Source organism: Oncorhynchus gorbuscha, linkage group LG01, assembly GCF_021184085.1.
Source record: "Oncorhynchus gorbuscha isolate QuinsamMale2020 ecotype Even-year linkage group LG01, OgorEven_v1.0, whole genome shotgun sequence".
Taxonomy (NCBI): Eukaryota; Metazoa; Chordata; class Actinopteri; order Salmoniformes; family Salmonidae; genus Oncorhynchus; species Oncorhynchus gorbuscha.
Window position 1 is genome coordinate 88,800,412 of NC_060173.1, and position 23,371 is coordinate 88,823,782.

A 23,371-nucleotide genomic window follows, 5' to 3' on the forward strand; every position below is an offset into this window, starting at 1 on the left:
GTACCTGGTAGGTTCCTTGATGATTTGTGTGATAAACTGAGCAAACAGGGGAAGAAGGACCATGGTCAGGAAAGTGACCCTAATCCAACATATTACTTACTACCTTACTCAAAAGCAAGTGGATTATTTATCTTAAAGCTTTCCTATGTTTATATTTAAAAAAAATCAATCAATCAATCAATCAACAAACTTCATTGGAATATATCTACAACTTTTTTAAAAAAGAGATCAATTTACCACCAATCGTTTGTGATGACACAGAGGAGAAGTTGTGTTCAGCAAGAACAGTGACAGCAGGGAAAGGTTTTGGGAAAATCATTTGGTGATATCAAGGGGGGGCACTTGCCCCCTACTACTACTACTACTCTAAAGTTTAGGCTACCGTTAATTCCTGATTCCTTATTTCACATTTGTTTATTGTCTTTTCGCTTGCTTTGGCAATGTAAACATAGCCTGTTTTCCATGCAAATAAAGCACATTTTAATTGAATTGAGAAAGCGAGGCACCATTCCCAGTTGGCCTCTATCCGGAAGTTAAGTTTGTGCGAGTCCAAAAATGTAGGCTATTAATGCTCTCTCTCCCATTGTGACACACAGACAAACACACGATCGATCGGTCTCTTTCTCTCCCACATAGCCTACTGTCTATTTCTATCACACGCATTCTTTCAAACACATTCTACCAGACTGTTAAACTCTCTATAAACTCGGCCTACTCTGAGACCTACTAGAAGTGACTCAGTGGCAGAGAGGCGAGGCTATAGTACGCAGTGCGTGCAGCCATGCTTGTGTGCTGCGAATGTTCAGTAGTATCCAATTACATCACATGTAGCGATACTGTGGCAATAATTATTCCCGTGTGACAATGAGATTGTTATTTCCAGGCACTGAGTTTTTAAAATTTTTTACAGAGACGTTCAAACGGAGTGGTGGGGGTAGATTTCTGGACGACCATGGACACTTTTTCATAAATCAAAATCCAGTTAACCAGATTTGGAGACATGGCAGAGGCCAATGGGGTTAGCAGAATAATTCATATCCATGATTCTACAACCCCAGAGACACGATTTGGCAGGCACACACACACACACACACACACACACACACACACACACACACACACACACACACACACACACACACACACACACACACACACACACACACACACACACACACACACACACACACACACACACACACACACAGTGTTGTGTTACCATATTTCCCTATATATGATCCATGATTGACAAGGTTGACAAGGTGACAGGAGAATAAACACAGCCACTTGTGAAATGTGTATCCTGCTTGTTTATTAGATTGAGTGCAGCAGAACAATAGAAGTTTGCCAAAACTAGGATTGGTGCAGCGATTGTACGTGGTTTGAGAGGGGACTGTATAATTATGTGTAGATAGGATTCTGTGTTAGGTCTATATGCACATCCCCAAATGGACCCCTTGCCCCATATTATCCTATGCACTTGTGTAGATGTCTGTTTCACTAATAGCTATCCAGTTCTCCATAAGTGCACTGGGGCTACGGGGGTTGATTTGGGAAAGGAGCGACATCCTTGTCAGGATGTTCAGCAAAATCACATCTCTCTTTTCATCAGCCCGTCAACCACACAGCACCTCTAATAGCCTGCTAATCACATTGCGGTTCTCTAGATGTCAGCCAATGACATAGTGTCGAAGGTAAATGACAGGCCGTCAGAGGCTCCTACTGTCCTTGTGGCAGCCTCTACATCAAAGAGACAGGTGACTGTGTGTCAAAGTGTGTGTGAATGTGTGTGTGTGAGTGTGTGTGAGTGTGTACATGCATTTGTGTGAGACAGGCATCAAAGAAAGAGTGTAAGTGTGTGAGACACATTTTAAGAAAGTGTGCGTGTTCAATTGTACTGCTTCCACCCCCATTGAGGCCTAAACAGGAGGACATGGAGACCATTTAGGGGTCACGTTAAACTTTTCACATTCCAGTCAAAAGCATCCATACAAAAATATAGCGTATACACTAATATATATATACAGTACATTGTCTCTTATAAATACAGTATAACAGTTTATCAAACAAACTCAAACCTGTGGGCAGACCACAGCATTTCATGGAAAAACAACATACAGATGCATAAAAGTACGAAAAACAATGGACATTTTACAAGAGTAGCAACATTAGTAACACCATATGTAAAGACAACAACAGATATGATAGAAGTTAAGCGGTTCAAATACTGGATTTTGTTCGTTTAAATCCCCAGCTATCGTTGGGAGATGAATTGTTCTAAGATATCTCTTCACTCCCTCTCCCCATCTTGGTTTCACAATTCCATCACCCCCCCCCCCTTCTTTGCATTTTGTTTCCCTCCATTTATCTGTCTGTTTTGAATGGAGGCCTTTTATGCATGTTGAGTTGAGTTAGAGAAGCTGTATGGTCAGCTACTGTAGCATTAGCACCAGAGGGTTATACTACAAAGCAAGATCAATGAGTCAGCCTGCTAACTGATAAACAACCAGAAATAACTACTGATTTTCTGGTTCATTAAGAAAGATCAACTTAGTTTTGCGTTTTGGTTGTCGAGTCAATTAGACCATGCCCATTTCAAGCTTATCTTTCTAAAAAATAAAAAGTTATATCAGAATATTCAGGTGAGTTAGCTAGCTAACATGTTTAACTTGCGTTGTATTATAACCCTCAGAGCTCAGTAAGTCACATATAATGCTGGGCATTATCGTGATCGCAACATGTTCTTGGGAGGAATTTGCTAACAGTAGTCATACAGTATGAAAAAGAAGCCATAAATAACATAATAAACACAAGCTAATAGCATAAGCAGCAGGTAGTCTAGAGGTTAAGAGTGTTGGGCCAGTAACCGAAAGGTCGCTGGTGCAAATCCACGAGCCGACTTGGTGAAAAATCTGTCGATGTGTCCTTGAGCAAGGCACTCAACTCTAATTTCTCCTGTAAATCGCTCTAGATAAGAGCGTCTGCTAAATGACAAAAACATGTGAATGTAAAAATAACATGGAGAGAATTAATTCTGTCAGCCAAGTGACTATGCAGTACCTGGGTACATGTCAATACTCGTAACTGTTTTCCTCTCCTTTGAACATTCAACGCACATTTTGCTCTCACCTATGCTGTCTTTTCAGATCAGTGCAGATGAAGGAAAGGAGGTGAGGAGAGGAAGCCCCTCGGGACTAGTGATATGCTAGCCTGGGTACCAGGACAGTCTGTTGTTTCCTTAGCCAGCTCTGCAGTTGTTGACTAGGACTGAAGCAGAGTCAGACTGGCACCCAGGCTAGTGTGTAGCATTAGGTTTGAAGGCTGTTTAAAGCACTATAGCTGCTTCGCTGGTTCTGTTACGATGCTGTGTAAGTCAGACAGAAAGGCAGGATAGTGTGTGTGTGTGTGTGTAGTTGGAGGTTATTAAATAGTAAAGGATGTGGATTAATAATGGATCCTGACAGATCTACCACAGAAACCCCTCACTATCCCTCCTTTGCTCCATTTCTCCCTACGTATCCCCACTCTGTCTGTCTGTCTGTCTGTCTGTCTGTCTGTCTGTCTGTCTGTCTGTCTGTCTGTCTGTCTGTCTGTCTGTCTGTCTGTCTGTCTGTCTGTCTGTCTGTCTGTCTGTCTGTCTGTCTGTCTGTCTGTCTGTCTGTCTGTCTGTCTGTCTGTCTGTCTGTCTGTCTGTCTGTCTGTCTGTCTGTCTGTCTGTCTGTCTGTCTGTCTGTCTGTCTGTCTGTCTGTCTGTCTGTCTGTCTGTCTGTCTGTCTGTCTGTCTGTCTGTCTGTCTGTCTGTCTGTCTGTCTGTCTGTCTGTCTGTCTGTCTGTCTGTCTCTTAGGGTCCTCTGTCTTTCAGGGTCATGTCAGGGGAGTAGAAAAGGACGTTGGTGTCATCATCATCCTCGTCACTGAAGTCCCCCAGCTCAGCCTGTGTGTAGTGCACCGCCCCAGGATGGTACTCCCTGATACGCGTCCTGTCACACAGCCGAGACTGCAGCGCCAACTAGGATCACACACAGAAACACATATTCTCAGAGTTATAACAGTCTCTCTCACACACACACACACACACACACACACACACACACACACACACACACACACACACACACACACACACACACACACACACACACACACACACACACACACACACACACACACACACACACACACACACACACACACACACACACACACACACACACACAAAGAGACAGACACGCACACATTTGGCAGAGACGAGATGTGTGCTGATTGTAGTGCCACAGGCAGTTGAGCCGCATGGTTAGAAAACTGATCAATATCACAGAGGGAGAGAGGGGGGGAGAGACAGAGAGAGTGCAAGCCACAGAGGGGGAGGATGAGAGAGAAAGCGTAACAAAGGAGAGAGATATGAACGACAGAGAGAATTAGACAGACAGAGAGAGAAAAAGAAAGAGAGGGAGAGATATGAACGACAGAGGATGAGATAACAAAATAGAAACAGAGGAAGAGAGACAGCAACAGAGGAAGAGAGACAGCAACAGAGGAAGAGAGACAGCAACAGAGAGCGAGAGAGAGAGAGACAGAGAGGGAGAGAGACGGCAGGACAAATAGTGGGAAGGTGAGAGAGCGAGAGCGAGAGAGAGAGAGAGAGAGAGAGAGAGAGAGAGAGAGAGAGCGTGAAAGTGTGGACTTGCTGCGGAGGGGAATAATGTTTTGACGCTGTTACGGATACGCCACCCCCCACCAATCTCACACCTGATGTGTGTGGGAGTCGTATGCCATGATGAATACCAACTGCCTGTTAGTCATGAAAGAGAACGCACATACACAAACGCACGCACACACAAACACATAACTCCCAGTTGCTCAAACACACTCATATGTCTATTTCTCTGTTTCTCTCTCACACACACACACACACACACACACACACACACACACACACACACACACACACACACACACACACACACACACACACACACACACACACACACACACACACACACACACACACACACACACACACACACACACACACCCCATTGCTCAAACATAGACACAATCAGGTCTATATCTCTGTTCCCTTCTCTCTGCCTCACTCTCTCACAAACACACACACTCCGCGGATACACACATCTTCACTGACATTTAAGTTGAAGGTCACATCTGACTCCTCTCTCTCTCTCTCTCTGAGTGTGCTCACTCTCCATTAAGAACAACAGCAGGGTGTGTGTGTGCGTGTGTCTGTAATCTCCCTCCCATGTTGTGGTCTAATCATAAGCTTTCCTGGCCCCCTAAACACCTCTACTCTCTTGTTCAGCGAAATGGGCTGAGTAGATTGTAGCCTCGCTACTGTTATTTTTCACTGTCTTCTTAATGTTTGTTTTTTATTTCTTTACTTATCTATTGTTCACCTAATACCTATTTTTTACTTAAAAATTGCACTGCTGTTTAGGGCCTGTAAGTAAGCATTTCACTGTAAGGTTGTATTCAGCGCACGTGACAAATAAACTTTGATTTGAAATACAGCCACTCAGCAGTGTGTGGAGTCGCACAGCACCAGACCTGGGTTAAAATACTATTTAATTACTTTCAAAGACATTTGGAAGGAAGTATTTACTCAGACCATTTCGCTGAACAAGAGAGTAGAGGTGTTTACGGGGCCAGGAAAGCTTATGATTAGACCACAAGATGGGAGGGCGAAAAGTGAAGTGTTCAGGTGAGGGTTGTACCTGTATGCCTGTAGGACTGAGCTGGCTCCAGGTGTCTCTGTCCAGGCCAAAGACGAATGCGTTGGCCAAGCCATGGAGAGGGGCTGAAAGGACATGGAGCAAAGTAAGAGAGAACACTGGATCCTGGGGGTAGAACGCATTATGGAGCCTGGAGAGGGGAGAATGAGGGAGGGAGAGAGAGAAAGAAAAAAAACATGTTAATTTACATTATATAGATGATGCACATGGAGGAGAGTGAGAGAAGATGTACGGAAACCAACAAACAAACACATACACACATGCATGCGCACACACCCAAACACAACACCAACAACAAAACAGCACAGTAAAGGAGATTGGAGGGAGAGACACAGGGGAGAGAGTTCAGAGAGGGGGAGACACAGGGGAGAGAGTTCAGAGAGGCAGAGACACAGGGGAGAGAGTTCAGAGAGGGGGAGACACAGGGGAGAGAGTTCAGAGAGGGGGAGACACAGGGGAGAGAGTTCAGAGGCAGAGACACAGGGGAGAGTTCAGAGAGGGGAGACACAGGGGAGAGAGTTCAGAGAGGGGGAGACACAGGGGAGAGAGTTCAGAGGCAGAGACACAGGGGAGAGAGTTCAGAGAGGGGGAGACACAGGGGAGAGAGTTCAGAGGGGGAGACACAGGGAGAGAGTTCAGAGAGGGGAGACACAGGGGAGAGAGTTCAGAGAGGGGAGACACAGGGAGAGAGTTCAGAGAGGGGGAGACACAGGGGAGAGAGTTCAGAGAGGGGAGACACAGGGGAGAGAGTTCAGAGGCAGAGACACAGGGGAGAGAGTTCAGAGGCAGAGACACAGGGGAGAGAGTTCAGAGAGGGGAGACACAGGGGAGAGAGTTCAGAGGCAGAGACACAGGGAGAGAGTTCAGAGAGGCAGAACACAGGGGAGAGAGTTCAGAGAGGGGGAGACACAGGGGAGAGAGTTCAGAGAGGGGAGACACAGGGGAGAGAGTTCAGAGAGGCAGAGACACAGGGGAGAGAGTTCAGAGGCAGAGACACAGGGGAGAGAGTTCAGAGGGGAGACACAGGGGAGAGAGTTCAGAGAGGGGAGACACAGAGGGGAGAGTTCAGAGGCAGAGACACAGGGGAGAGAGTTCAGAGAGGGGGAGACACAGGGGAGAGAGTTCAGAGAGGGGGAGACACAGGGGAGAGAGTTCAGAGGCAGAGACACAGGGGAGAGAGTTCAGAGAGGCAGAGACACAGGGGAGAGAGTTCAGAGAGGGGGAGACACAGGGGAGAGAGTTCAGAGGGGGAGACACAGGGGAGAGAGTTCAGAGACACAGGGGAGAGACAGGGGAGAGAGTTCAGAGGCAGAGACACAGGGGAGAGAGTTCAGAGAGGCAGAGACACAGGGGAGAGAGTTCAGAGAGGGGGAGACACAGGGGGGAGAGTTCAGAGGCAGAGACACAGGGGAGAGAGTTCAGAGAGGCAGAGACACGGGGGAGAGTGGCAGAGACACAGGGGAGAGAGGCAGAGACACAGGGGAGAGAGGCAGAGACACAGGGGAGAGAGGCAGAGACACAGGGGAGAGAGGCAGAGACACAGGGGAGAGAGTTCAAAGACACAGGGGAGAGAGTTCAGAGAGGGGGAGACACAGGGGGAGAGTTCAGAGGCAGAGACACAGGGGAGAGAGTTCAGAGAGGCAGAGACACGGGGAGAGTTCAGAGACACAGGGGAGAGAGGCAGAGACACAGGGGAGAGAGGCAGAGACACAGGGGAGAGAGGCAGAGACACAGGGGAGAGAGGCAGAGACACAGGGGAGAGAGGCAGAGACACAGGGGAGAGAGGCAGAGAGACAGGGGAGAGAGGCAGAGACACAGGGGAGAGAGGCAGAGACACAGGGGAGAGAGTTCAGAGACACAGGGGAGAGAGGCAGAGACACAGGGGAGAGAGGCAGAGACACAGGGGAGAGAGGCAGAGACACAGGGGAGAGAGTTCAGAGACACAGGGGAGAGAGGCAGAGACACAGGGGAGAGAGTTCAGAGACACAGGGGATAGAGTTCAGAGACACAGGGGAGAGAGGCAGAGACACAGGGGAGAGAGGCAGAGAGACAGGGGAGAGAGGCAGAGACACAGGGGAGAGAGTTCAGAGACACAGGGGAGAGAGGCAGAGACACAGGGGAGAGAGTTCAGAGACACAGGGGAGAGAGTTCAGAGACACAGGGGAGAGAGTTCAGAGAGGCAGAGACACGGGGGAGAGTGGCAGAGACACAGGGAGAGAGTTCAGAGACACAGGGAGAGACAGGGGAGACACAGGGTCAGAGAGGCAGAGACACAGGGGAGAGAGGCAGAGACACAGGGGAGAGAGTTCAAAGACACAGGGGAGAGAGTTCAGAGACACAGGGGAGAGAGTTCAGAGACACAGGGGAGAGAGGCAGAGACACATGGGAGAGAGTTCAGAGAGAGACAGGGGAGAGAGGCAGAGAGACAGGGGAGAGAGGCAGAGACACAGGGGAGAGTTCAGGCAGAGACACAGGGGAGAGAGTTCAGAGGCAGAGACACAGGGGAGAGAGTTCAAAGACACAGGGAGAGAGTTCAGAGACACAGGGGAGAGAGTTCAGAGACAGAGGGGAGACACAGGGGAGAGAGTTCAGGGAGAGGCAGAGACACAGGGGAGAGAGTTCAGAGACACAGGGGAGAGTTCAGGCAGAGACACAGGGGAGAGAGTTCAGAGACACAGGGGAGAGAGTTCAGAGACACAGGTGAGAGTTCAGAGACACAGGGGAGAGAGTTCAGAGACACAGGGGAGAGAGTTCAAAGACACAGGGGAGAGAGTTCAGAGACACAGGGGAGAGAGTTCAGAGACACAGGGGAGAGAGTTCAGAGACACAGGGGAGAGAGGCAGAGACACAGGGGAGAGAGGCAGAGACACAGGGGAGAGAGGCAGAGACACAGGGGAGAGAGGCAGAGACACAGGGGAGAGAGGCAGAGACACAGGGGAGAGAGGCAGAGACACAGGGGAGAGAGTTCAAAGACACAGGGGAGAGAGTTCAGAGACACAGGGGAGAGAGGCAGAGACACAGGGGAGAGAGGCAGAGACACAGGGGAGAGAGTTCAGAGACACAGGGGAGAGAGGCAGAGACACAGGGGAGAGAGTTCAGAGACACAGGGGAGAGAGTTCAGAGACACAGGGGAGAGAGTTCAGAGACACAGGGGAGAGAGGCAGAGACACATGGGAGAGAGGCAGAGAGACAGGGGAGAGAGGCAGAGAGACAGGGGAGAGAGGCAGAGACACAGGGGAGAGAGGCAGAGACACAGGGGAGAGAGGCAGAGACACAGGGGAGAGAGTTCAAAGACACAGGGGAGAGAGTTCAGAGACACAGGGGAGAGAGGCAGAGACAGAGGGGAGAGAGGCAGAGAGACAGGGGAGAGAGGCAGAGACACAGGGGAGAGAGTTCAGAGACACAAGGGAGAGAGTTCAGAGACACAGGGGAGAGAGTTCAGAGACACAGGTGAGAGTTCAGAGACACAGGGGAGAGAGGCAGAGACACAGGGGAGAGAGTTCAGAGACACAGGGGAGAGAGTTCAGAGACACAGGTGAGAGTTCAGAGACACAGGGGAGAGAGTTCAGAGACACAGGGGAGAGAGTTCAGAGACACAGGGGAGAGAGTTCAGAGACACAGGGGAGAGAGTTCAGAGACACAGGGGAGAGAGTTCAGAGACACAGGGGAGAGAGTTCAGAGACACAGGGGAGAGAGGCAGAGACACAGGGGAGAGAGGCAGAGACACAGGGGAGAGAGGCAGAGACACAGGGAGAGAGTTCAAAGACACAGGGGAGAGAGTTCAGAGACACAGGGGAGAGAGGCAGAGACACAGGGGAGAGGCAGAGAGACAGGGGAGAGAGGCAGAGACACAGGGGAGAGAGTTCAGAGACACAGGGGAGAGAGGCAGAGACACAGGGGAGAGAGTTCAGAGACACAGGGGAGAGAGTTCAGAGACACAGGGGAGAGAGTTCAGAGACACAGGGGAGAGAGTTCAGAGACACAGGGGGAGAGTTGCAGAGACACAGGGGAGAGAGTTCAGAGACACAGTGGAGAGAGTTCAGAGACACAGTGGAGAGAGTTCAGAGACACAGGGGAGAGAGTTCAGAGACACAGGGGAGAGAGGCAGAGAGACAGCGGGGAGATTGGTAGAGACACAGGGGGAGAGTGGCAGAGACACAGAGGGGAGAGTTCAGAGACACAGGGAAGAGAGGCAGACACAGGGGAGAGAGGCAGACACAGGGGAGAGAGGCAGACACAGGGGAGAGAGGCAGACACAGGGGAGAGAGGCAGACACAGGGGAGAGAGGCAGACACAGGGGAGAGAGTTCAGAGAGGCAGAGACAGAGCGAGAGGGACAGAGAGAAAGAGCGAGAGAAGGACAACAAAGAAAGAGAGAGGGGGTGACAGAGGGATGACACAGAGAAAGGGAGAGGAAAAGAGAGCGAGAGATACGACACAGAAATATAGCACAATTGGACCCTACCAAATCATGAGAAAACCAAAAGATAATTTCTTGACACATTACTTGACACATAATTACTTCACACAAAAATAATAGAGCAAACTGGAATGGTATGTGGCCCTAAACAGAGAGTACACAGTGGCAGAATACCTGACCACTGTGACTGACTCTAAACAGAGAGTACACAGTGGCAGAATACCTGAGTACTGTGACTGACCCTAAACAGAGAGTACACAGTGGCAGAATACCTGACTACTGACCCTGACTGACCCTACTGTGAAACAGAGAGTACACAGTGGCAGAATACCTGAGAATACCTGACTACTGTGACTGACCCTAAACAGAGAGTACACAGTGGCAGAATACCTGACTACTGTGACTAAAACAGAGAGTACACAGTGGCAGAACTACTGACCCTAAACAGAGAGTACACAGTGGCAGAATACCTGACTACTGTGACTGACCCTAAACAGAGAGTACACAGTGGCAGAATACCTGAACTGACCCTAAACAGAGAGAATACCTGACTACTGTGACTGACCCTAAACAGAGAGTACACAGTGGCAGAATGACCCTAAACAGACCTGTGACTGACCCTAAACAGAGAGTACACAGTGGCAGAATACCTGACTACTGTGACTGACCCTAAACAGAGAGTACACAGTGGCAGAATACCTGACTACTGTGACTGACCCAAACTTAAGGACATCTTTGACTATGTACAGACTAAGTGACCATAGCCTTGCTATTGAGAGAGGCCGCCGTAGGCAGACCTGGCTCTCAAGAGAAGACAGGCTATGTGCTCACTGCCCACAAATGAGGTGGAAACTGAGCTGCACTTCCTAACCTCCTGCCAAATGTATGACCATATTAGAGACACACACATGCATTCGGAAAATATTCAGACCCTTAGACTTTTTCCACATTTTGTTACGTTACAGCCTTATTCTAAAATGGATGAGATAATCCCCCCTCATCAATCTACACACAATACCCCATAATGACAAAGCAAAAACAAGTACATTAAAAAAATTAACTGAAATCTCACATTTACATAAGTATTAAGAACCTTTACTCAGTACTTTGTTGAAGCACCTTTGGCAGCACCAAAGTGCTGGGTATTATTTATTTATTTATTTTTACCTTTATTTAACTCGGCAAGTCAGTTAAGAACAAATTCTTGCAACCTTTCGGATACTAGTCCAACGCTCTAACCACTAGGCTACCCTGCCGCCCAAGCCTGTATTTGCCGATTTTCTCCCATTCTTCTCTGCAGAGCCTCTCAAGCTCTGTCAGGTTGGATGGGGAGCGTCACTGCACAGCTATTTTCAGGTCTCTCCAGAGATGTTCGATCGGGTTCAATTCCGGGCTCTGGCTGGGCCACTCAAGGACATTCAGAGACTTGTCCACAAATCCACACCTGTGTTGTGTTGGCTGTGTGCTTAGGGTTGTTGTCCTGTTGGAAGTTGAACTTTCGACCCAGTTTGAGGTCCTGTTCTGGAGAAGGTTTTCATCAAATCAAATTGTATTTGTCACATGCGCCGAATACAACAGGTAGACCTTACAGTGAAATGCCTACTAACAAGCCCTTAACCACCAATGTAGTATTAAGAAAAAATACCCCCGACAAATCTATAAAAGTAACAGATAATTAAAGAGCAGCAGTAAAATAACAATAGCGAGATACCGGTACAGAGTCAATGTGCAGGGGCACCGGTTAGTCGAGGTAATATGTACATGTAGGTAGAGTTATTAAAGTGACTATGCATTAGATAATAAACAGAGAGTAGCAGCAGCGTAAAATGGGTGGGTGGGAGGGGGGGGCAATGCAAATAGTATGGGAAGCCATTTAATTAGATGTTCAGGAGTCTTATGGCTTGGGGGTAGAAGCTGTTTAGAAGCCTCTTGGACCTAGACTTGGCGCTCCGGTACCGCTTGCCGTGCGATAGCAGAGAGAACAGTTTAGGACTAGGGTGGCTGGAGTCTTTGAAAATTTTTAAGGCCTTCCTCTGACACCGCTTGGTATAGAGGTCCTGGATGGCAGGAAGCTTGGCCCCAGTGATGTATTGGGCCGTACGCACTACCCTCTGTAGTGCCTTGCGGTCGGAGGCCAAGCAGTTTCCATACCAGGCAGTGATGCAACCCGTCAGGATGCTCTCGATGTTGCAGCTGTAGAACCTTTTGAGGATCTGAGGACCCACGCCAAATCTTTTCAGTCTCCTGAGGGGGAATAGATTTTTCACTCAAGGACCTCTGTACTTTGCTCCGTTCATCCTTCCTTCGATACCGACTAGCCTCCCAGTCTGACATACACTGTCAACTGTGGGACCTCATACAGACAGGTGTGTACCTTTCCAAATCATATCCAATCAATTGAATTTACCACAGGTGGACTCCAATCAAGTTGTAGAAACCTCTCAAGGATGATCAATGGAAACAGGATGCACCTGAGCTCAATTCGAGTCTCATAGCAAAGGGTCTGAATAATTACTTAAATAAGGTATTTCTGATCAAATATTTTGAAAAATCTGTTTTCGCTTTGTCACTATGGAGATTTGTGTGTAAATTGATGAGGAAAAACATGGATTAAATCCATTTTAGAATGCAATGTATTTCCCTCAGATTACACAGACCCACAAATCCAATTTTGATAAACGTCCATATCAATTAGGTGAAATACCACAGTTTGTCATCAAAGCAGCAAGATGTGTGACCTGTTGCCACAAGAAAAGGGCAACCAGTTAAGACCAAACACCGCTCTAAATACAACCCATATTTATGTTGTTGTATTTTCCCTTTGGTCCTTTAATTAACACATCATTGTACACAACACAGCCATAATATGACATAGGAAATGTCTCTATTCCTTTGAAAATGTTGTGAGTTTAATGTTTACTGTTCACTTTTGTTTACTATCTATTTCACTTGCTTTGGCAATGTAAACATACATTTCCAATGCCAATGAATTGATAGACAGCAAGGGGGACAACAGACCGAGCGAGAGACGAAACAGAGAGAGAGGGTGTTTTATATCAGCGTTTAAGAGCCCATTAGGCAGTGGGAGATGGCAGGCTTACACATTCTTGGCCGCAGCCCTGACAGCACGCAGCACTTTACAAGAACAGCGCTCAACTTCCTCTCTTTCCATCCATTTCTACACACATCTCTCTCTGCATCCTCAACTTCCTCTCTCTCCATCCATTTCAACACACATCTCTCTCTGCATCCTCAACTTCCTCTCTCTCCATCCATTTCTACACACATCTCTCTCTGCATCCTCAACTTCCTCTCTTTCCATCCATTTCAACACACATCTCTCTCTGCATCCTCAACTTCCTCTCTTTCCATCCATTTCTACACACATCTCTCTCTGCATCCTCAACTTCCTCTCTTTCCATCCATTTCTACACACATCTCTCTCTGCATCCTCAACTTCCTATCTTTCCATCCATTTCTACACACATCTCTCTCTGCATCCTCAACTTCCTCTCTTTCCATCCATTTCTACACACATCTCTCTCTCCATCTCGCTCTTTTGGATTCTTTTTCCTGACCCACTCATCCATATGCTCTTCCTCTCGGCTCTACCTTATTTCTGTATCGATCTCAATTCGTTTGTTTCCATCCTCATTCTCTGTCCACGCCTCCTTCAGCTTCCCCACCTCTCTCTTCATCTTCCTCTCCCTCTCTTTCCATCCTACTTCCTTTTACTCCCACTCAGTAAGAAGAGAGGGTGTAGAGGGTCTGCTTCCCTCCCTTCATATTTATCTAGCCCTCTCCCCCTCCACACTCTTCCCATCCATCTCCACCTCTCTATGTCACTATCTTTCCATTCATCCTGCTTCCCTTATTTCCTCTTTCCCTCTCTTATAACTCTTTCTACTTTTGCCCCACAATCTCTCTGTCTGTTTTCAAATACGCTCCATCTCTCCCTCACAGTTGGTCTTCACCTCCATCTCCCTATATGAGCCCTTCTCTAATCTAATGTAATCCTGCAGTATAGGGCTGTTCCCCAACTAAAAAAAAATATTGATCGATGCGAGTCGTCTGTTGTTTCGACCAATCGATTGTTATTTTTCCATATATATAGACAAACCCTGTGTTTGAATAAAATTAACTCTATGTAGGCTACTTCGCCTGATGCTTTAAACACTGAATTAAACATTAAGACACACAAATTACTAAAGAGGGAGCCAGAGCTCAATATACAGTGCCTTGCGAAAGTATTTGGCCCCCTTGAACTTTGCGACCTTTTGCCGCATTTCAGGTTTCAAACATAAAGATATAAAACTGTATTTTTTTGTGAAGAATCAACAACAAGTGGGACACAATCATGAAGTGGAACAACATTTATTGGATATCTCAAACTTTTTTAACAAACCAAAAACTGAAAAATTGGGCATGCAAAATTATTCAGCCCCCTTAAGTTAATACTTTGTAGCGCCATCTTTTGCTGCGATTACAGCTGTAAGTCGCTTGGGGTATGTCTCTATCAGTTTTGCACATCGAGAGACTGACATTTTTTCCCATTCCTCCTTGCAAAACAGCTCGAGCTCAGTGAGGTTGGATGGAGAGCATTTGTGAACAGCAGTTTTCAGTTCTTTCCACAGATTCTCGATTGGATTCAGGTCTGGACTTTGACTTGGCCATTCTAACACCTGGATATATTTATTTTTGAACCATTCCATTGTAGATTTTGCTTTATGTTTTGGATCATTGTCTTGTTGGAAGACAAATCTCCGTCCCAGTCTCAGGTCTTTTGCAGACTCCATCAGGTTTTCTTCCAGAATGGTCCTGTATTTGGCTCCATCCATCTTCCCATCAATTTTAACCATCTTCCCTGTTCCTGCTGAAGAAAAGCAGGCCCAAACCATGATGCTGCCACCACCATGTTTGACAGTGGGGATGGTGTGTTCAGGGTGATGAGCTGTGTTGCTTTTACGCCAAACATAACGTTTTGCATTGTTGCCAAAAAGTTCAATTTTGGTTTCATCTGACCAGAGCACCTTCTTCCACATGTTTGGTGTGTCTCCCAGGTGGCTTGTGGTAAACTTTAAACGACACTTTTTATGGATATCTTTAAGAAATGGCTTTCTTCTTGCCACTCTTCCATAAAGGCCAGATTTGTGCAATATACGACTGATTGTTGTCCTATGGACAGAGTCTCCCACCTCAGCTGTAGATCTCTGCAGTTCATCCAGAGTGATCATGGGCCTCTTGGATGCAACTCTGATCAGTCTTCTCCTTGTATGAGCTGAAAGTTTAGAGGGACGGCCAGGTCTTGGTAGATTTGCAGTGGTCTGATACTCCTTCCATTTCAATATTATCGCTTGCACAGTGCTCCTTGGGATGTTTAAAGCTTGGGAAATCTTTTTGTAAACTTCTTCACAACAGTATCTCGGACCTGCCTGGTGTGTTCCTTGTTCTTCATGATGCTCTCTGCGCTTTTAACGGACCTCTGAGACTATCACAGTGCAGGTGCATTTATACAGAGACTTGATTACACACAGGTGGATTGTATTTATCATCACTAGATTTCCCTCTAGTGGTGTGGGGGCTGTGCTTTGGCAAAGTGGGTGGGGTTATATCCTTCCTGTTTGGCCCTGTCCGGGGGTGTCCTCGGATGGGGCCACAGTGTCTCCTGACCCCTCCTGTCTCAGCCTCCAGTATTTATGCTGCAGTAGTTTATGTGTCGGGGGGCTAGGGTCAGTTTGTTTATCTAGAGTACTTCTCCTGTCCTATTCGGTGTCCTGTGTAAATCTAAGTGTGCGTTCTCTAATTCTCTCCTTCTCTCCTTCTTTCTCTCTCTCGGAGGACCTGAGCCCTAGAACCATGCCCCAGGACTACCTGACATGATGACTCCTTGCTGTCCCCAGTCCACCTGGCCATGCTGCTGCTCCAGTTTCAACTGGCCTGGGCCCTAGGACCATGTCCCAGGACTACCTGACATGAGGACTCCTTGCTGTCCCCAGTCCACCTGGCCATGCTCCTGCTCCAGTTTCAACTGTTCTGCCTTACTATTATTCAACCATGCTGGTCATTTATGAACATTTGAACATCTTGGCCACGTTCTGTTATAATCTCCACCCGGCACAGCCAGAAGAGGACTGGCCACCCCACATATGCTCTCTCTAATTCTCTCTTTCTTTCTCTCTCTCGGAGGACCTGAGCCCTAGGACCGTGCCCCAGGACTACCTGACATGATGGCTCCTTGCTGTCCCCAGTCCACCTGACTGTGCTGCTGCTCCAGTTTCAACTGTTCTGCCTTATTATTATTTGACCATGCTGGTCATTTATGAACATTTGAACATCTTGGTCATTTTCTGTTATAATCTCTACCCGGCACAGCCAGAAGAGGACTGGCCACCCCACATAGCCCGGTTCCTCTCTAGGTTTCTTCCTAGGTTTTGGCCTTTCTAGGGAGTTTTTCCTAGCCACCGTGCTTTTACACCTGCATTGTTTGCTGTTTGGGGTTTTAGGCTGGGTTTCTGTACAGCACTTTGAGATATCAGCTGATGTACGAAGGGCTATATAAATAAATTTGATTTGATTTGATTTGATTAGTCATTTAGGTCAACATTGGATCATTCAGAAATGTGGCAAAAGGTCGCAAGGTTCAAGGGGGCCGAATACTTTCGCAAGGCACTGTAACCAGAAGAATAAAACCTGTTCCCAACCAGACTCTCCTCCTCCTTCACAGATTCTGCTGTTATGCTCCTGAAGTTGCTGGAAAAAGGCTACACCTGCGGGTGGAAACCTTTTCCATTTGGAGTGCCAAGTTATCCTGTGCCAGTTATGATGTTCAAGTGCACATTTTCGCGGAACAGTTTCCTTTAATTTATAAAGTCTTCATATCTCCAAATCAATGTCATGTGGTTCATCAAAATTCTATCTAAATGAAAATGATACAAATCATAAAGTAACTTCTATTGCCAATATGTAAAAAACAGCCTACATAAAGCCAACAAATAAACGCATTGTAGGCCGCAGGATAAAAATAAATATCCTATAAATCACATTGGCTAAGCATGGCCTGTCTGTAAGGAACTTGACACATTGTATTAACTATTAATGTGTCCAGCCTGAAGCTCAAGCTAGCAAACTTGCAAAATTGTGTAAAATATTCTGGGCCCTCAGTTTCCCATGCCAGTGAGCTCTGGACAGACCGACACAGCTGTAAGCTATTTCGTGCAAGGGATAAGAAGTAATCAGGTAGGCCTTTTTTTATGACACCAGATCAGAGCATGACATTTTTTCCTCTTTCATGCTGAGTGGTTATCGAAAGGGAGAGAGCTGGAAAGACTTTTCAAATAGGCCACGTTGAGGAACTAATGTCATTCTCAATGGATGTGAAAATAGACTTTTACTTGCTTTTTAAGGCGAAGAAAAAAATACTGTGAGAAGCTCCACAGTGATGGTGAGTTAAGACAATCAGAAATAGTATCAGATCCCCAAATGGGCACATTTCTCAAATCAAATCAAATTTATTGGTCACATACACATGGGTAGCAGATGCTAATGCGAGTGTAGAGAAATGCTTGTACTTCTAGTTCCGACCGTGCAGTAATATCTAACCAGAAATGTAACAATTTCACAACTACATTATACACACAAGTGTAAAGGAATGAATAAGAACATGTACATATAAATATATGGATGAGCGATGGCCGTACGGCATAGGCAAGATGCAGTAGATGGTATAGAGTACAGTATATACATATGAGATCATGTAGGATATGTACACATTATATAAAGTGGCATTGTTTAAAGTGACTAGTGATACCTTCATTAAATCCATTTTTCTTGAGCTTAATGACGTGTTTGGAGGGTACTATGGTGTTAAATGCTAAGCTGTAATCGATGAACAGCATTCTCACATAGGTAATCCTCTTGTCCAGATGGGTTAGGGCAGTGTGATTGCGATTGTGTCGTCTGTGGACCTATTTGGGTGGTAAGCAAATTGGAGTGGGTCAAGGGTGTCGGGTAGGGTAGAGGTGATATGATCCTTGACTAGTCTCTCAAAGCACTTCACGATGACGGTGCTATGGGGCGATAATTGTTTAGCTCAGTTACCTTAGCTTTCTTGGGAACAGGAACAATGGTGGCCCTCTTGAAGCATGTGGGAACAGCAGACTGGGATAGGCATTGATTGAATATGTCCATAAACACACCAGCCAGCTGTTCGCGGCTAGGGATGCCATCTGGGCCGGCAGCCTTGCGAGGGTTAACACGTTTAAAATGTTTTACTCATGTCGACAACGGTGAAGGAGAGCCCGCAGGTTTTGGTAGCGGGCCGTGTCAGTGGCACTGTATTGTCCTCAAAGCGAGCAAAGAAGTTGTTTAGTTTGTCTGGGAGCAAGACATCGGTGTCCGCACCGGGGCTGGTTTTCTTTTTGCAATCTGTGATTGACTGTAGACCCTGCCACATACGTCTCGTGTCTGAGCCGTTAAATTGTGACTCTACTCTGTTTCTATACTGACGCTTAGCTTGTTTGATTGCCTTGCTGAGGGAATAGCTACACTGTTTGTATTTGGTCATGTTTCTGGTCGCCTTGCCATGATTAAAAGCAGTGGTTCGCGCTTTCAGTTTTGCGTAAATGCTGCCATCAATCCACTGTTTCTGGTTCGGGAAGTTTTTAAGTCACCGTGGGTACAACATCACCGATGCACTTGCACCCCGAATCAGCGTATACATCAATGTTGTTGTCTGAGGCTATCCAGATCATATCCCAGTCCACGTGATCGAAGCAATCTTTAAGCATGGAATCAGATTGGTCGGACCTGCGTTGAATAGACCTGAGCACGGGTGTTTCCTGTTTTAGATTCTCTCTATATTGGCTGGGAGCAACAAAATGGAGTCGTGGTCAGATTTGCCAAAAGGAGAGCGAGGGAGGGATTTGTATGCATTGAGGAAGTTAGAGTAGCAATGATACCGAATTTTGCCAGCCTTGGCCGCGCATTCGATATGCTGATACAATTTAGGGAGCCTTGTTTTCAGATTAGCCTTGTTAAAATCCCCAGCTATAATAAAAGCAGCCTCAGGATGTGGTTTCCAGTTTACATAGAATCCAATGAAGTTCTTTCAGGGCCGTCGAGGTGTCTGCTTGGGGGGGAGGGGGGGGGGGGGGTATACACGGCTGTGACTATAATCGAAGAGAATTCTCTTGGTAGATAATGCGGTCGGCATTTGATTGTAAGGAATTCTAGGTCAGGTGAACAAAAGGACTTGGGTTCCTGTATGTTGTTATGATCACACTATGACTCGTTAATCATAAGGCATTAACCCCCACCCTTCTTACTAGAGAGATGTTTGTTTCTGAAGGTGCGATGCGTGAAGAAACCGGTGGCTGTACCGACTCTGATAACATAGCCCGAGTAAGCCATGTGTCCGTGAAACAGAGAATGCTACAATCTCTGATGTCTCTCTGGAAGGCAAACCCTGCTCGAATTTCATCTACCTTGTTGTCAAGAGACTGGACATTGGCGAGTAGTATAGTCAGGAGTGGTGAGCGATTTTCCCGTCTACGGAGCCTGACCAGAAGACCTCTCCATCTGCCCCTTCCGCAGCACCTATGTTTTGGGTCGCCTACTGGGATCCTATCCATTGTCCTGGGTGGTGGTCCAAACAGAGGATCCGCTTTGGGAAAGTCGTATTCCTGGTCGTAATGTTGGTAAGTTGATGTTGCTTTTATATCCAGTAGTTCTTCCTGGCTGAATGTAATAAGACTTCAGATTTCCTGGGGTCACAGTGTAAGAAATAATACATAAAAAAACGAAATACTGTATAGTTTCCTGAGAACGCGAAGCGAGGTGACCATCTCTGTCGGCGCCATCACGAAAAAGAGGCCTACATTTGCACGCAGGCCAAGTAGCATAGGCCTAGTTTGCGTAATCAGGTGTGTGTCCTTACTCAAGATTGATAGGAGCGCTCTAAACAAAAGATAATGAATAAATTCACAACTTGGAATGAAACATGGAATGAAATGTACCAAAACCTTTACCTCACAAGTGTTGCTCTGGTTGTGCGCTCTGCAAACAATGTGTCCACTCCTACAATGACAACGGTAAGACTGTAATAATATATTGAATGCATTAACAGAAATGACCTTAACCAGACATTAATGATGGTCATTAATGGTAAATGTACTACTGGTGATACTGGTGTGCCATCCCGCGGCCTCCGCAATGGATTACTCCATTAAGACAGGCGTGAATTAGACAGGTGTCCTGTGCGTCATAAAAACGTCTTCTATATTTGTCGCTGCTCGACTAAAAACATTCCGGTTGACCAACAGCCTATCGACCAAACAATGGACAAGTCAAGTAAATGGGGTCAGACAGACAGACTGACTGGATGTAATACAGCCACCATCCAGACAGACTGACAGGAACCACTGACTGGATGTAATACAGCCACCATCCAGACAGACTGACAGGAACCTCTGACTGGATATTACATCACCATCCAGACAGACTGACAGGAACCTCTGACTGGATATTACATCACCATCCAGACAGACTGACAGGATGTAATACAGCCACCATCCAGACAGACTGACAGGATGTAATACAGCCACCATCCAGACAGACTGACAGGATGCAATACAGCCACCATCCAGACAGACTGACTGGAACCTCTGACCGGATGTAATACAGCCACCATCCAGACAGACTGACTGGAACCTCTGACTGGATGTAATACATCACCGTCCAGACAGACTGACTGGATGTAATACACCACCATCCAGACAGACTGACAGGAACCTCTGACTGGATGTAATACAGCCACCATCCAGACAGACTGACAGGATGTAATACAGCCACCATCCAGACAGACTGACTGGATGTAATACATCACCGTCCAGACAGACTGACTGGATGTAATACACCACCATCCAGATAGACTGACAGGAACCTCTGACTGGATGTAATACAGCCACCATCCAGACAGACTGACAGGATGTAATACACCACCATCCAGACAGACTGACTGGATGTAATACAGCCACCATCCAGACAGACTGACAGGAACCTCTGACAGGATGTAATACAGCCACCATCCAGACAGACTGACTGGAACCTCTGACAGGATGTAATACAGCCACCATCCAGACAGACTGACAGGATGTAATACAGCCACCATCCAGACAGACTGACTGGATGTAATACAGCCACCATCCAGACAGACTGACAGGAACCTCTGACTGGATGTAATACATCACCATCCAGACAGACTGACTGGATGTAATACAGCCACCATCCAGACAGACTGACAGGATGTAATACAGCCACCATCCAGACAGACTGACTGGATGTAATACAGCCACCATCCAGACAGACTGACTGGATGTAATACAGCCACCATCCAGACAGACTGACAGGATGTAATACAGCCACCATCCAGACAGACTGACAGGATGTAATACAGCCACCATCCAGACAGACTGACTGGATGTAATACAGCCACCATCCAGACAGACTGACTGGATGTAATACAGCCACCATCCAGACAGACTGACTGGATGTAATACAGCCACCATCCAGACAGACTGACAGGATGTAATACAGCCACCATCCAGACAGACTGACTGGATGTAATACAGCCACCATCCAGACAGACTGACAGGATGTAATACAGCCACCATCCAGACAGACTGACAGGAACCACTGACTGGATGTAATACAGCCACCATCCAGACAGACTGACAGGAACCTCTGACTGGATGTAATACAGCCACCATCCAGACAGACTGACTGGATGTAATACAGCCACCATCCAGACAGACTGACAGGATGTAATACAGCCACCATCCAGACAGACTGACTGGATGTAATACAGCCACCATCCAGACAGACTGACTGGATGTAATACACCACCATCCAGACAGACTGACAGGAACCTCTGACTGGATGTAATACAGCCACCATCCAGACAGATGACTGGATGTAATATAGCTACCATCCAGACAGACTGACTGGATGTAATACAGCCACCATCCAGACAGACTGACTGGATGTAATACAGCCACCATCCAGACAGACTGACTGGATGTAATACAGCCACCATCCAGACAGACTATTTATTATTATGTAATACAGCTACCATCCAGACAGACTGACTGGATGTAATACAGCTACCATCCGGACAGACTGACTGGATGTAATACAGCCACCATCCAGACAGACTGACTGGATGTAATACAGCCACCATCCAGACAGACTGACTGGATGTAATACAGCTACCATCCAGACAGACTGACTGGATGTAATACAGCCACCATCCAGACAGACTGACTGGATGTAATACAGCCACCATCCAGACAGACTGACTGGATGTAATACAGCTACCATCCAGACAGACTGACTGGATGTAATACAGCTACCATCTGCTGGGATTTTGTGCTGTATTGCCACCATCTCTCTACAACTCACACATTTATAGTCTAGGCATTATCTGGCAGCATTCCCACTTACACCAGTTTGTTTGCCTATGTCGACCCTCTAGCTGAGGTGTTTCAGGCGAACTCTTCGATCGGGGGTAACAATTGGCTCAAACATGAATGGCTTCAGTAGGTTTATTGCCTCACTAACATTATTTCATTCTCTGTAATAAACACATTCTCAGACTCGGAGCTAATCTGTAAATTCAGCCATTTTTGGGAGTTCCAAAATGTTCTCTCTTGCCAGTGATGCAACAATGCCAATTTGCCGATTTACAATTACAGTTAGCTGGCGTTCTACATCCTAATGCTTCCATTCCCTTTTAACCCTGTGTTGACGGGGGTTAGCAGACCGCTAATATGTTTCATCGGTCTACTTCAGAGTTAAAATGTGTTTACTCTGTTAGCTCAGTGTTAGCATTTGGCTAGATGTGTTCAGATTAGGTTCTCTCGGGTTCACTGTATTAGCCGTTTTGCTCTCTGTTGTCCAGATTAGCCGTAAATTCTGTATTTAGAGGTCAGCGGTGTATCTCTGAGGACCAGCTGCTGCTCACGTTTAGCTTCACTTCCCATTAAAGGTGAAATTAATCAGGAGTCCACACACAATTAATATGAATTATTCTACAACCCCCCGAGACATGGTTTGGCGTGCACAAACACGCACGCGCGCACACACACACACACACACACACACACACACACACACACACACACACACACACACACACACACACACACACA

General features: G+C 46.7%; 1 protein-coding gene across 3 annotated transcripts in view; it reads right to left on the minus strand.

The window, feature by feature from the left end:
- Nucleotides 1–3,730: 3,730 nt before the first annotated feature.
- Nucleotides 3,731–23,371, minus strand: part of si:dkey-100n23.5 (cyclic AMP receptor-like protein A) — a 117,109-nt gene continuing 97,468 nt past the window's right edge. For all 3 annotated transcript variants that reach the window (XM_046364775.1, XM_046364783.1, XM_046364793.1), the window contains exons 12-13: nt 5,730–5,877; nt 3,731–4,009 (exon numbers count right to left, since the gene is read on the minus strand). In XM_046364775.1, coding sequence (XP_046220731.1) covers nt 3,842–4,009; nt 5,730–5,877 — 316 coding nt within the window. In that variant the 3' untranslated portion in view covers nt 3,731–3,841. The remainder of the gene's footprint in view (nt 4,010–5,729; nt 5,878–23,371) is intronic.